Genomic DNA, 15,593 nt, shown 5'->3' on the forward strand with positions numbered 1-15,593 from the left:
AGCACATTCAAACATATCCTTTCCCTTTCAAATAAATTCGGGGTGCTGCAGTTTGTTAAGGGTTGCTGGGAATTGCAACCGTGAGGGGGTAAACTCGGGTGCCCAGAATGCCTGGAGGGAAAAGAACGTGTTTGGAATGCTCTTTAAAGGCTTGGTGTGTACACAACACATACATTACTTACAGAGTTCTTGGAATGACCTGCTGTGAAGGAAAGGCTTTCAGGAAAGCTGCTGGTCCTTTCGGTGGAGCTGATGGAAAAAGTTTTGCTATGCATATAGATATATCTATATATGCAACCTACCTCGCACGCGCACACTTAAATAATGGTGGTTTTCATCGTGGGCTTTTGCACACAATGCAGGCACGCAATGCAGAAATACGGGAAACGAGACTTCAGAAAAATAAATAAGTCTGTGTTTGAGCGATCAGGAAATATCCGCCGTGTATGCTGGGGGGGGGGGGACGAGGCATGGGTGACGTTTAGCAAAGGCGGCCTAACTGGGGAGAGCAGGCGGGGTGGGGGGAGAGAGAAAGAGTCATTCCGCGGGGCATCGGAGCCTCCAGCCCTTGAAGGGAAAAGGGCTGCTGTGGCGCCGGCGGGGGCGAGGCCCGGCTTAGGAGGCCGTCCCCGTTGCGGCGAAGGGGGCCTTCCTTCCCTGGCGAACTCCTGCCCGGCTGCCCCCTTCCCCGGCGCAGCGGCGGCTGCACCATCGCCGGCGCCTCCCCTCAGCTTTCCCAGCCTTCCTCTCCGCGACGAAGGCGCCCGCCTGGGCCTAGCCGCGCCTGGGGGGAATCCCGCCCGGCTCCGTCTTCCTGCCTTCCTCTCAGGCCCGCCTCGGCCTAGTCCGGGCAAGCCATGTGAGCGAGTCTCCCTCGCCCGCTGCGTCTCCCTCGGCCCCGGCGGCTGCTCCGGGGATGCTCTTACTGGCCGTGGGCGACGCCGACGCCGCCTCAGCCGCCGGCCCCAGCCCCGCCATGGAGCCCCCCAACCCGGCGCTGGTCATCCGCATCCGCGTCCCGGACGGCGGCGCCGTGGACTGGACGGTCCACCCGGCGCCTCAGCTGCTCTTCAGGGACGTCCTGGTGAGTGAGAGAGGAGGAATATGGGGCTGGGGCTGGGGGTGTCACTCGGGGCACCCCTCCCCATTGGCTCGGGTGTGAGGTGCCAGGGAAATATGGGTGGGTGGGTGCCCCGGGTGTGCTGCCTATTGCGCTATCCCGGGGGCATTTGGCGGAGTAGCGGCGGCTTCTTCCCTGCCACTTACCCCGCATTTCCACCGCCTTCCGGTGGGGGGCTTCGGTTTCGAAACGCCGCAACTACCCCTATTGGAGATGTGGGGTTGGGGCGAGGACCGGATATCTTCTTGCTTGTTCCGTGGGGTTTGTTTTGCGTGCCATCTCCCCCCACCCCACAACCTACACTCCGGCTTAACAGGTGGTTATCTCCATCCCACTCTACCCCGCAGCTGCTGCGAAGTAGACCCGGGCTCCCACTCTTTTCAGTTGCAGCAATGGAGAATTTCAGTTTTGTCCAGTGAATTGGAAGCTCCTCTTCCACTTAGGGAGGTTTCAGAGAAAGACGATGAATTCTGCATCCAGATTGTAAGCTGGTTGTTGGAAATTTATCACATTTTTCCTTGGAAAGTGTTTACCTGGGTTATGTTGGGTGTTGGCATTTTGATGCCTGTGTCCTGTGGATGCTGTACACGTGAGGGGCCCAAATCCAGTCATGTTTTTAACGTTTTAATGGTTTTATTACATATTTTTATGTTTTTATTGCTATAAAGTGTTTTGATATTTTTTAATGATATAGGGGTGTACAAATATTTTAATAAATATGCACCCGTCTGGAAGCACCACTTTATCACAGTAGTCAAAAGGCACAAGATGCACCAGCTTTTCTGAAACACAGGTCTGGGAGAGAAATGTAATAAAGCCTTCAGAATTGCTTCCTCTCCAGCAGCATATTGTTTTGGGTTAGTGAATAGACTTCCCAGATCACAATTTTAATGATAATAACTCACCGCTCCTTTTTTATATAGCAATAATGACTTGTGATGTGGTGTGCAACTCCAGGCATTTGAAGATGAGTAGTTGTGGCCTAAACCACAAAGCCTAGGGCTTGCCGAATCCCCGCAATGGGGTGAGCTCCTGTTGTTCGGCCCCTGCTCCTGCCCACCTAGCAGTTCAAAAGCACGTCAAAGTTCAAGTAGATAAATAGGTACCACTCTGGCGGGAAGGTAAACGGCATTTCTGTGCACTGCTCTGGTTCGCCAGAAGCGGCTTAGTCATGCTGGCCACATGACCCGGAAGCTGTCTGTGGACAAATGCCGGCTCCCTCGGCCAGTAAAACGAGATGAGCGCCGCAACACCAGAGTCGTCCGCGACTGGACTTAACGGTCAGGGGTCCCTTTACCTTTACCTAGTTGTGTTAGTCTCCTGCAGGAAAAACAATCAGAGTCTTGTGGCACCTTACAAGACTAAGTTTGAATCAGAGCAAACTGTAGGTTGATGTTTATTCTGATTCAGCAGTAAACAGTGGATTTTCCAGGGAAGAGGAAGGGGGCAAATGAAAATTCTCTTGGACCGGTGCCAGGAAATCACAGGAAAAACGGAAGTGTGGATGAGCCCATATGAATGTATTATGGCATAGGTTTTTATGGACTCAAGCCCACCTTTTTAGATTGTGAAGTGTAATCTTAGTTGGCAGATATGTAAAGGAGAAAATTGTAAGATGGGACTTTAATGGCAGTGAGAATAACTAGTGTCTGCAAAGGATAATTAGTTCTTAAATATATGTTAAATGGGTATTGCTTTTAATGTTTTATAGTAGCAGACTGGTGATATGATTTCATTAACACCTGTAGTGGGACATGGAAGCATTTGCAAGAAACATAGATAGCACAAATACTCATTGGTAAGTCAATTAGTGCATGTAGTGTGATAATTTGTCCTATGCATGTTTACTTGGAAAGAAGTTCAATGGTGCTTGTTCCCAAGGTCTGTGCATAGAACTGCAGCGTAGTTAAAAGGAAGAACAAATTTTTAACTTTTGAATGATGGCAACTTCTTTTACAGTGCAGAAAGCTGGTGATGTGTGGTAGATTTGTATGAAATTAACCAAAACCACCAGGCAGACCTGCTTTACGTTCTTCTTGCATCACATAGACAGTTTTCACAAAAAAAGTTCTGGTAAATATTTCTGAGGTTTTCTAATATTTAGGTTCAGCTGGTTGATCAGTGAGGCCAAGGGGTTGGGTGGATCCTGTCGTCTGGGCAGCCCAGGACCTCCATACACCCTAGAGCATAGCTGTCAACTTACAGATTTGAAAATAAGGGACCAGCAGCCTTGAAAATAAGGGACCAGCAGCCAAAATAAGGGACCTGCAGCCTCACCTGTTCCAGGCACTCCAGTCTTCCTGTCCTCCTGCAGTCTGGTCAAACTCATGCTGGGTAGCTTCGAGAACACTGTCCAACCAACTTTGTAACCAGAGGTTCAACTGAATAGAATCTGAATCACATGCACCACAAGGCCTATGCAGCCTCAACTTAAGATGGCTCCCCAGCCTGGCTTTGCACTGCAAAGTTTGCAGCAGCATGTGCAACAAAATGGCGTCCAGCATTCAAAAACCCCCTCAGCTTGCATTAATTAGCCACACACAAGGCATGCAAGCTCCACCCCCCCAGTCGTTCTTAGACTTCTTATTGGGTGAGCAATACAGCCAAGCAACACAGTTGGAGCCTCCCTCCTCCCTGGCCGGCAGGGAGGGAGGGAGAGGAGCTGCTTCCTTTGAAATTTAAGGGACATCATTTAATGGACATCCATCAGTAAGGGACAGCAGCGGGGCTTGGCACTGGAATAAGGGACTGTCCCTTCAAATAAGGGACACTTGACAGTTATGCCCTAAAGAGGTCTTTTTGGTGCTGCTAACACAGAGGTTTGACTTCACCCCCAGAGGCACACTCCACTGTCTCTTGAGTCAGATGGATGCCAACAAAGTTAGGATCCGCTACTAGGTCACAGCCTGACCTAAGGTGAGTGGCAACAGCAAAAAAGTTATGAAGGTCCCCAAATGCACATTTAGGCAAAAGGTGAGTCTGGAGTCTGAAAGGAATACTGCTTAAGTCTCTGGAACAATCCCTTTCTTTTGCAAGAAGGGCCAAATTTGGCCATAGCTTAGTGCTATGCACCTGAGCTTCCAATGTCCACAATGGGTTCCCTTTTAGAGTGCTGAATCTCGAGCTCTTGATACTCAGAGAGTCATGTAATAACAAACTTTTAATGTGGTTCAACCAGTCTTTTGTATGTGCAGTTAAAGAAGCCTGACCAGTGGTAAAAGGAAAAAGACGTTCTGCTGTTTCTCTGTGAACCCAAACTTTACATCATTTATCATGTATAGACTTTGAAGATAATGGCTACTTTCCCAACTCGGATTTCCAGATCACCCTGTTTACATTCTTGTCAGTGGCACTTTCACATTAGCTTAAAGCGTACCAAAGGCTATTTTCCTATTGAAACTGGTAACATCTGACACTAGGGAAGTAAAACTTGGCATGTATTTTGGAAACTGGGTTCTTAAGGTACATTTTATTTATTTATTTATTATCTAGCCAAATAGTCATTTCTGCACTGGAGTTTGCCTCCAGGTTAGTGCATGTTCAGCATTCAATTACTTTAATAGAGTATGAGTAGTTCTGTCTTCCTGGGGAGAGAGAGTTGGATTAGAGCAGTGTTAGAAACTGAGATAAGAAAGCTAGGAGCTATGGTAAATAGCACCTTAAACCTAGGTTATGGGTGCCGCAGTGGAGTGTCTAGGCATGCTTTTTTATAACAAGAATACAAAGCTGAAAATGAATGAACTGCAGCTAAAATCTTATGTTCATAACTCACATGGTCTAGTCCTCATCTGAAGATTGCAAAAAACAAATCCCTCCACCCCTTGCCCCACTCCCTTATATTCTTATGAGGGTCTCTTCTCCAGTCTTCAGAGAGTGGCTGGAAGTCGGGAAGCAGAAAAAGGTCTTCCTTTCCTTCCAACAGTGGCAGTTTTCATCTGAAATCTTAGGCACAGTACTGCGCCCAGAGCTCAGAAACTGCTCACATTAATGAAATTCCATGTCGCAAAACACGCCTAGAACAAGGGGAGTTTCGAACGCTGGATTAGAGTGTCCTCTTCTGTGGCAGCATACTTGACACATGCTTACTGAATGCATGATGAAGGAAAATATTTGGATGAAGGTACACCCAATCTGCAGGTGACACCAAAGTGGCTGGAGGATCCAACTCAGTGTATAGAATGAATTTCATCTGAGATAAATGTAGAGTTTTGCATTTGAATATACAAAATCTGATGCACAAATAAAGGACGGGTGACCCCCTAACCTTGCAGCGGTAGATGTGAAGAGTATCTGGGATTTTAGTAAACCACAGGCCAGCAATAGTATGCAGAGGTTAAAATGGCTAATGGGATTCTTGGCTACATGAAGAAAAGTATAGTGTCCAGGGCACAAGAAGTAAAGGTGTCACTCGGACCTTGGTTGGATCTTCTTTGACATACTGTGCCAATTTCTGGGGCACCTCAGTTTAAGAAAAATATTGCCAAATGAACATTTCCAGAGGAGGATGGCAAAGATCATGATTGATCTAGGTCTTATGAGGAAGGGTTGAAGGGGGAAGAAATCCAAGGGAGTAGAGCCTTGGGAAAAGACGTTAAAGAGGAAATGCAATACATTTTAAGGGGTTTCACATAAATGATGGTGCAAATTTGTGTTCTGTTGCTCCAGGGGATGACATGCAACTTAATGGGTTCAAATTACATGATTGGTCATATTGGCTAAACATTTGGAAGAACTTGGAAGGAGCTATTCAACAGTAACAGACTGTCTCAGAAGATGGTGGACTCTATTTTTTGTTAGAAGTTTAAAAGCAGAGACTGGATGGCCCTCCTATCTAAATTGCTAGATGAGCAGGTTTCCTGCATTGGTAGGGGAGGTAATTGGACTAGAGGACCCAAGAGGTGACTTCTAACTCTATGGTGCTGTGACTTGGTTTTGCTTTTGGTATCTTCTGTTCCAGCAGCAAGAGAGAAAAACCTGTGAATGTGCTAATAAGAGGATCTGAAAGTAAATGGTTCTACAAAAAGGGTTGATAAAAATATAGCTCACTCTGCCTCCATTTTTATTTTTATTTTGCAGGATGTGATCAGTCAGGTTCTGCCTGATGCGACGACAACAGCCTTTGAATGTGAGTATGAGTATGAATATGAGTCTGAGGATGGCTCAGTACTCGCATTATTTATTTAAAAAAATGACAACTACATATTGTTTATGTTCAGATATGCTACAGTTAAATATTTATATATGAATGCAAGTTTAATGACGATCCCAAGCTAAGTAATATTTTATTATTTAATCACATTTTGAGAGTGCATATTTCTACAATATAGCTTTAATTACCAGCATGACCTTACAGTGCTCTTTGTGCGCGCTGCAATTATATTGCTCAAATTAAATGAAAAGTATAAAGTACCTGGAGGCTTTGTAGGCTGAGATTTTAATTTTCAGATTTTATTATTATTATTAAAAGCAGAAATCAGTAGCTAGCTTTCAGAAGAGTGGAGTGTACAAATGTAGAACATTAGATTGGTTGCTGAAATGTCATATTCTCTAGAATCAGGTGGCTCTCATCCCTGATCATTCTGTTAGTGGGAGAACAGCTATTGTCTCAGCTCAAGTCTCCAAAAGCTTAATCTGTGCAAGTTCCTGATATCAAGCTGTTGATGGCAGAACTGTCAGTACTGGGCTGTGTAAGGTAATGGTAGCGCCATACACTATGGACTGGATACCTTAGGTTCAAACCTCAGCTCAGCTATGAACCTAATGGGTAGTCTTAAGCAAGCGCTTATCTTTCAGGCCCACTTCCCTGCCCTCAGTCTGTAATATGTGGGAAATGAGACTGGCATGGCTTACACAATTGTTGTATAGAGATTGCACACTTGCCGTGAACAGTTAGGGAATCTTTATTATTTTATTATTAATTATTCTATTGCTGGGGAAGAGGTCTTGAGACATGGAAAGGGTTTTAAGAGTTTGGGTCTGGTCAAGGTGTTATAACTGTTTGTGTGAAAACATCTGCTTGCTGCCAGGACTGCCCTTTCAGCTTTCCTTCTTTGTGGATCAACCTCCACTGAACTCTTGTGTGCCAGGAGCAGGCACTGCAGCCAGAGCAGTAATCCACATTACTGACACCTTTAGGCAGAACTTGCCTTGACATATAGATTTCACATCTGCTGCTGTGCTTTCCAGTTCTTGGTTTTACCCTGTCATTTTACACCGGCATGACATTGTTTCCCCTGCCATTTAAGTGGCATCAGAAATATGTTAACGTATATTGATGCTGCTTGGTTTCAGGGTTATCTTCTCCATGCTGAAGGCCTGAAATTTACTGGTTTAAGCATCTTCTCAGCTACTTGATGGCTTTCTCGGAGGCATTTAATTGCTATCCACAGCAGCTTTCTCTCCTGTTTGCTTAGTTATTGCTATCTCCAGTGTGTCTTCTGTGTCTGCCTCTACCTGGGGCTGTAGTTCTCCCTCACCATTGGACCTTGATGGGCCTTTCGCTGTTGTACGCCATGTTGCTACAAATAAAACGACTAACGACATATGGCTCGTTATGGCCCTTTTATCCCAAACCGTTTTGCATTGTGCATGACACACTGCATCTTTTGCAAAGATTGCTCTGGAATATTTGACTGCCATCTGCTGCATTCTATTTGGTGTCTTATGAGGATGTGACATTAGTAAAATCCAGGCTTTATTTTATTTTAGTTCTACTTTTGCTTCCGTAATGGGCTGGAATATCATGTTGTTTGTGCTCTAGGCAAGCAGAGGGGCTTGGTAAACCCCGTCTGAACCTTTGTGTTGAGCAGAATAATTTTGAGGGTGATTCCATACATTTTATTCCCAGTGGGGTGGTAAAAAATCTTCCTACTTAATCTGAGAAATACAGTGTCTAGTAGGTTTCCCCCCACCTCCAAATAACAAATTATGCTCTTTTGTTTTAGACAGACCCTACTTCCTTTAATACCCATCAACCATCTGTCTTGTGCAGAAATGTTTCTGTGTTAAGAACACGAAAGACACTGTGCTTTACCTGAGGATTCCAAAGCTTGTGTTGCTTTTAGAGCTAATCTACAGTAATGAAGTGCTTTCTTAGTTGTTTGAATTGGCTTTTCAAATGGTGGCCCCTCACAACAAAATATTCCTTCAAGGTGTCTGTTTTAACAGGATTCTGTTTTCTTTTCTGTTCTGTTTTTTTTAAATAGCTTTTTTCATTCAGAGTCAGATTGTGTTGAGAATTTTCATAGCAGTTAGTATTCTAATGGCTTCTGTTGAAGATACAAAAAACTATATTTTTAAATGAAGGCTTGTGTTCCTGTCTCCTTTTGAGAAATGGTGTTGCAGAGCAGGGGAAAAGCAGATTTCATGCTTTCATCTTCTTCACCAGAACCCCAAGATCCTCCAACTGGAGCCAGGTGCAGAAGGCAAACACTTTAGAATTCTGAACACAGAAATGTGCTTTTAGTGGCAGAACGGAACTCGGGCCATAGTCCTTTCACGCAACAATCCACTCTCCCCCACCCCAGCATTTTTCATTGTGTTGTTGCTGTGTTCTTAAACAGCTGAGAGTCAGAAATCCTTACTGATTTACTTCAAATCACTTGGATCTACGGGTAGATCCTGATCTACTATCTGCCAACCCTTGTTATATAATGAATTTTCTAGTTTGACACCAGGGTATCTTCTACCTGCAGCATTGTTGCTGCAGCACAAAGTTTACAGAATAAGATAAGCAAAAATGGACAAGTTTCTGTTCCGAAGAGTTCAATCTATATTTTGACAATGCGAAGGAATGGGGGGCGGGGAGCAAGTAGGAAGGAAAGCATCACCTATGGTTGCCTTTGCAACCATACTTCTCCCTAATGTTTATCCTAAATCAAACTTCCTAGAGCATCAACACCTGTATATATGAACATAATAGTTCTGTTATGACCTGAAATCCTATACCCATTTAATTCTATCTGAGTAAATGTAAATCGTCCTTGGCAGAAAAATAATAATAATACACAGGATGTGAAGCTGTAGGCCATACAGTGGTACCTCGGGTTACAGATACTTGAGGTTACAGATGCTTCAGTCTACAGACTCCGCTAACCCAGAAATAGCACCTCAGGTTAAGAACTTTGCTTCAGGATGAGAACAAAAATCGTGCTGCGGTGGTGCGGCAGCAGCGGGAGGCCCCATTAGCTAAAGTGCCCAGTATACCTGAAGGAGCGTCTCCACCCCCATAGTTTGGCCCGGATGCTGAGGTCCAGCGCCGAGGGCCTTCTGGTGGTTCCCTCATTGTGAGAAGCAAATCTACAGGGAACCAGGCAAAGGGCCTTCTCAGTAGTGGCGCCCGCCCTGTGGAACACCCTCCTATCAGATGTCAAAGACATAAACAACTACCTGACATTCAGAAGACATCTTAAGGCAGCCCTGTTCAGGGAAGTTTTTAATGTGTGACATTTTAGTGTCTTTTTGGTCTTTGTGGAAGCCGCCCAGAGTGGCTGTGGAAACCCAGCCAGGTGGGCGGGGTACAAATAAATTATTATTATTATTATTATTATTATTATTATTATTATTATTATTATTAGATTAAGAACAGTTTCAGGTTAAGAACGGACCTCCAGAACGAATTAAGTTCTTAGCCCGAGGTACCACTGTATCTGAAGGTATAACATTTGTATGACTTTCAGCATTCTGTTATTGTTCACTCCCTCTCATTTGGGAAGGGACATAGTTCAGTGGCAGAGCACCTGCTTTGCATGCAGAGGCTCTCTGGTTCAATCACTGGTATCTCCAAGTAGGGATGGGAGAGACCCCTGTCTGAAACCTTGCAGAGCCAGTGCTAGTCAGTGTAGTCAAGCCTTTTTCAACCTTGGGTCCCCAGATGTTGTTGGATTACAACTCCCATACTTCCTGGCCATTGATTCTGCTTGCTAGGGAAGATGGGAGTTGTAGTCCAACACCATATGGAGATCCACGGTTGAGAAAGGCTGGTGTAGATAGTTATTGAGCTAAATGGGCCGGTGATTTGGTTTGGTGTAAGGAAGCTTTATATGGGCTATACTAGGAAATACTATACATCTGAAACTTATTTGGTTAACAGTGCATTCTTATCCTTTTGACTTGCATTGTTATTGTTTTAAAATCCATTCATTGTCCAGTTTTGTTTGCTAAGGCATACAACATAAGGTTCCTTTTTGTGTGCTACTCTTTTTAAACTAATAATTCTAAAGACATGGGCTTTTTTACAGATGAAGATGAGGACGGTGATAGGATTACTGTTCGAAGTGATGAAGAAATGAAAGCGATGCTGTCCTATGTAGGTATTTTCTATAGCTAGTTTTAATTTTTTGAATGTTTTAATTGATTTTACTAATAGTGCTATTGGGGCTGTGGGTCTTTTTGGTAAATTATTGAGGGGTTTTGTTTTTTTACAGTCAAGCAGTATATAAATTTTATTCAGTAAATACATAAATAATCATGTGAGATTTCAGCCATAATCCACATCTCCTGAATAAGAAACTTTGAACTGAATGGCAGATACAAAGAGTCCTATGACTTCATTTCAGTCTGACTTTTGCAGATGCTTCTGGTGGCTTCTGATCAGATTCATTCATTCCTCCTCCACCCCTTTTTCTGGTGTTTTTCTGTTAAAAGGCAAACGGAGGGTGTATTATTTATTTATTTATTCTATTGGTTTGGTGCAGAGATCTCACATGAAACTTTGAAGTGCTCATTCCTTTTTTAGAGGGGAAAAAAGCAACTACACTTACAGATCATATCATGAACATTGAGAGTAATGCATCCTAATGACTTTTGCATTAGATATAGTGCAAACTAAATGGACTATCAATTTCTTGCGTTTTTTTATGCAGTACTTAAAGTAACGGCTCATTAAAAATGAACCCCTCGGCTCTAAAAAAATGTGTTTTTTAAAAACAAAATCTGCTTTCATCTGGAGACTTTTTCACCCCTTCTCTCAGAAGAGTTATATTTTAGCTGCAGGCTCAGCATGCAGAGAAGATTTTAAAGATGTATTGTCTTTTAATAACTGTAAAAATATGAAAACAAGGTTATTCATTGAATCTCAATGACTTGTATATAACTTTATAAATGACTTGTCCTTTGTGTTTTATAAATGAGCATGAGTTTAGCTATTATCTCCCCTCCCTCCAATTAAAATAGAGTAACACAATTCATTGGTCTTCCATATCTTTTCTTCCTAAAAAGATACAATGATTGACAGTTCTTCAGTGCAGACCTGAGTTCTACTTTGTGCTCTGATAACCTAACCCAGGGGTTCCTTATGCACAAGGAGTCTCCAGTGTCCACTTGGAACGTCATGGTGTGCAGCAAATTCCCAGTCATTTCAATGAAGGAAGGACTGCTGGAATACCTATCCCCACTGCCCTTCCCACTGAAGGAAAGCTTGTGTACAGAGGAACTTACGTCCCTTGTCTAAAAATGCATGCAGCTCACTCTGTGCACTCAAGAGGGTTTTGCACTTGTGTTTCACTAATGCCCAGTCCACTCATTCTGCATGGCAAATTGCCCCTGAAACTGCAGGGAGTTTTGGTATGGTATATGAGTCATAACATCATAGTTTTGAGAAGTTGCAGCCTACAGGAGTGAGTGCCAGGCCTTTTCAGGCTATGCTATTATCAAAGCAAACTGAAGTTTTGTTTTTAACTGAGAAATAAATGATATAATAGAGGTCAGCTTTGGCAAAGGCTTTGTTTTGGTTCACATGTGAACCACATATATTCCAAGGTTGTTCAGAAACTGCCACAAGCTGTTTGAAAGTAATGCCATATTAAATTTGCTATATAAAACAAAAAGGTGTTTTAGACAACCAACAATTTTTTAAAAATCCCAATAGCAATGAATGAATGAATTTCTTATGGTACTTTTGGTTAATTAAGAGAGAGGCATTAAGTGACAGTAGGGCTGCGCTGCCACTGTTGCCTTCTATTGGTATAAAAAGGCAGTAATTTTTTTGACAGCCACTGATTGGAAAGTTGCTCGCAGCCATCTGGAAGCAAAGGGTACACGTTTTGGATCAATAACTGGCAAATTTTCCATTAAAAAGAATACCTGAACAATGTTCCAAATAGCCACTGGCATCTTAACTTTCCATGGCAACCTCAAGTGCTCATATGTGGAGGACAAATCATTTTTGGACAATTTTTCCAGACTACTTGTTAACAGTTATTGCTGTCCCAAAAGGTTGACAGCTGACATGATTGATATTTCATTTACTTGTCATCTCTGTTTGAGTAATGGAGAAAGCGACATTACTTTTTTATTTTTAAAGAAACATAGGGCAAAATCTACTATGAACCTCTGTGGTGTAAGCCCCAATGAAATGAGTGGGAGTTGCACTGTTATAATCTGGGTTCTGAGGCTGGTACTAGCCCTTGGAGCATATCTCAGATATCTGCTTTTAAGCTCATGATACTTTTCTCCGCTTCTTGCTAGAGGAGAATGACACCATGGTCCAGCATATAGAGTAGAGCAGGGGTGGCTAGCGTGTTACCCTCCAACCCTCATCACCAGGGATGATGAGAATTGTAGTCCAGCAACATCTGGAGGACCAAAGGTTAGCCATCTTGGTGTAGAACATGGGCAGTCTATGGGGATTCAAATCTCCATTCAGCTCTTGAGTTTCTGGATAGCTTGGTCAATTCACAGCTTCCCATCTTCTGTTAGAACGAAGAACTGTCTTACCTAGATTAGGCCCAAGATCCATTTTGCCCAGGATTTTCTTGCCAATGTTGGCCGGCCAGCTGCTTCTACACCCCTAGTAACAGCAGAGAATATACAAATGTTGGTCATCTCTGTTTGTCCTCTGCATCTACAATGTGAAAGAGGTTGCATTTAACACTCTTGACTACTGGCAGACGTCTCCATGTGTGCGTTTAAGCCTTTTTCAAAGCTAGTGGCCATTCCCGCATCTTGTACTGGGGTTCCCTGTGAGTAAATCTGAGGCATCGCTGGCCTATTGTGCTCAAGTAAAGAAAAAAGGATAATGATAAATGTAAAGCTCCTCGCACGGCTATAGAAATGATAAAGCTTACCATGCTTGACTTATTTCAAAATATTTATATATCACTGTTGCCATTTCCAGGCGATTTACACAAATAGAAATACAAAATACAAAATATTCAATCGTAGTGGTAAAAAACAGTTCACGGTTGTTGGCAGACGGACATCTGCAGCTTGTGGCACAACCAAGAAGGCATCTGAAGCTGATTGTAGGGATCAGGCAGGTCTGTGCAGGAGCAGACACTCTTTCAGACACCTTGGTCCCAAACTGTTTAGGGCCTTTAAAGTTAATACTAAAGTCTTAAAACTGCCCCTGTAGGAAATTGGAAGCCCCTTTACAGTTGTTCTTTTGCAGTCAGTAAGCAAGGGTTCAGTTGCCACTTTAAAAACAAAATACTGCTGTGAATTCAACGAAGAGGGCAAAATGTCTTGGTGACAGCTGAAAGAAAGAGCATTAGTCAATCTCTTTGCTGCAATTAGCATGGTCTCTCTGGAACTGTTGAATTCAGGGAGACACACTGTTGCCAGTCTGTGTATATAACTGAATGATTTCTCTCTCATACATCTTTTCGTAGTATTACACCACAGTCATGGAACAGGAAGTAAATGGACAGTTAATAGTGCCTCTGCAGATCTATCCAAGAGGTAATGTTTTAAAAAGTTTTAATTGCCAGCCAATGTATCTATAAGCTGCTTTATCGGTGATTACGGGTTCAGAGGCATGTAATGTCACATTTATGTCTTAGTTTTGGAAGGAGGGATCCATTATTCTGGGGACACCACAGTTTCTGCAGATAAAAAGTCATTCTCCAGACCAGATTTTAGTTTGCATTGTACAACTTGTGCCCATTTAAAAATGGTGAGTGTAAAGGTGTGAATGCGTACAGATGCCAAGCAGATTAATCAGTGAAGTCAGGCCTATGCAGCTAGCAACCACTAACTCTGTTGGGTGGTCTACTTCTTTGCTGCTTGCGTGGGACAGCAAAAATTGGAACCTTGTCGATACCTGGGCTAAGGGGGATCTTTTCTTAACACATGTATCTTAACATGATATGTAATTTTCCCCTTTCCCATCTCTGAAAGTATAGTTGTTAAGAGAGATGGCTTTAAATTCTCTAAGTAAATGTCCTTGCAATAAATTAATTAAAATAATTAAAAATTATACTCTTCATCAGTTAACTGATAGTATACAAATAATCATAACACAAGCTTTCCAATTAAAAACACTCTAGACTTTTCATTACTTGTAACTCTCTGAAGTTTGAATTGGGCAATTAACCAACAGGATTCTCTAACACATGCTAATAAGATCTCAAAAGGAGTCTTGACAGCACTGGCAGTTTAGAGATCAGTTGTGTGGAAGAGAATGTGGGTTTAGGATGTAGAAGTCCTTTTTCATTCTTGATGAGGGAAGCATGCAATCTTTGTGGATCCCACCAGTGAGAGGAAGGCTCACTATGTCAATTTCAAAGCTCTTTCCAGTACATCCCAGACGCAAGTATAAAAAGAGAATTAATTTTTTAAAGCGCAAATTTGCCCTACGTCCGCCCCATCATTTTTGGTGAAGCACGTTTTTGTAACAAGTGCTTGAAATCCGTTTGCAAGATAGACATAATTTAAAGGCATGCATGCAATTGGGTTAGAACATGTAACTCATTAAATGCAGATAAGCCTGTTTGGTTTTTATTTAGTAGAGGTCGGAGTAGGGTGGAAACCCACAGGGCTCAGAATTAAATCAAAGGGATGAAATAATTTGCAGTGCAATCCTAACCATGTCTACCCAGAGGTATATGCTATTCAGTTCAATGGGTCTTACCCCTAAGGGTTAAAATGGGGTTAGGATTGCAGCTTAAAGCACCAAAAATGAAGCTTGCAATTCCTGAAGTTACCCCACTGCTATCCAGAGTTAAGGTTGCTGTGATGCTGTGTGCTAGAAATTGATTGTGGAATTTTAAATTGTTCTCCAATCAGGGCTTAACTCTGCACCTAATGAAGTTTGTTACTAGTATATAACCTGCAAAGAAAGGACACTTGGTTAAATATTTAATACTAAAATATTATTTACTATTCTGGCCCTTCCACCCCCAAATTAGGAATGGCTGATTGCATTTTCATTGGCTGCTTTTCAGATTTCCCTCCCAGCTTTTGCCCTTAAACTAGCAATCCGTTATTTCTTATTTAAAAATATAATGGTAATATTTTCCATAGCTTAAATTGCATGGGCTGATCCTAACTGCTGTGTTTAATAACTATCATATGTGTCCTTTTGACTAATAAATAGCATTGTTTCCTCCTGTCAAAAGCTGGAGTGAAATGCATGTATTTCTGAGAATGGGTGGTGGGGAGAAGGGGGGAAAAATCAAATTCATCCTTTCCCAGACAATCAATCAAAATTGACAGGCCCTTTAACATACAATTTGTAGGGCACTGTAGTTTTAAA

At 42.7% G+C, this 15,593-nt stretch overlaps 1 protein-coding gene across 8 annotated transcripts in view; it reads left to right on the forward strand.

Moving 5' to 3' along the window:
- Positions 1-518: 518 nt before the first annotated feature.
- Positions 519-15,593, forward strand: part of MAP2K5 (mitogen-activated protein kinase kinase 5) — a 125,623-nt gene continuing 110,548 nt past the window's right edge. For 2 of the 8 annotated variants that reach the window (XM_053366220.1, XM_053366224.1), the window contains exons 1-4: positions 522-1,084; positions 6,197-6,245; positions 10,360-10,427; positions 13,729-13,798. In XM_053366220.1, the coding sequence (XP_053222195.1) occupies positions 917-1,084; positions 6,197-6,245; positions 10,360-10,427; positions 13,729-13,798 (355 nt within the window). In that variant the 5' untranslated portion in view covers positions 522-916. Of the gene's footprint in view, positions 1,085-1,347; positions 1,437-6,196; positions 6,246-10,359; positions 10,428-13,728; positions 13,799-15,593 lie in introns of those variants that run through there. The other 6 variants (XM_053366225.1, XM_053366222.1, XR_008327616.1 and 3 more) reach the window with 5 other exon arrangements.

The sequence above is a fragment of the Podarcis raffonei genome, chromosome 14, assembly GCF_027172205.1.
Source record: "Podarcis raffonei isolate rPodRaf1 chromosome 14, rPodRaf1.pri, whole genome shotgun sequence".
NCBI classification, from domain to species: domain Eukaryota; kingdom Metazoa; phylum Chordata; class Lepidosauria; order Squamata; family Lacertidae; genus Podarcis; species Podarcis raffonei.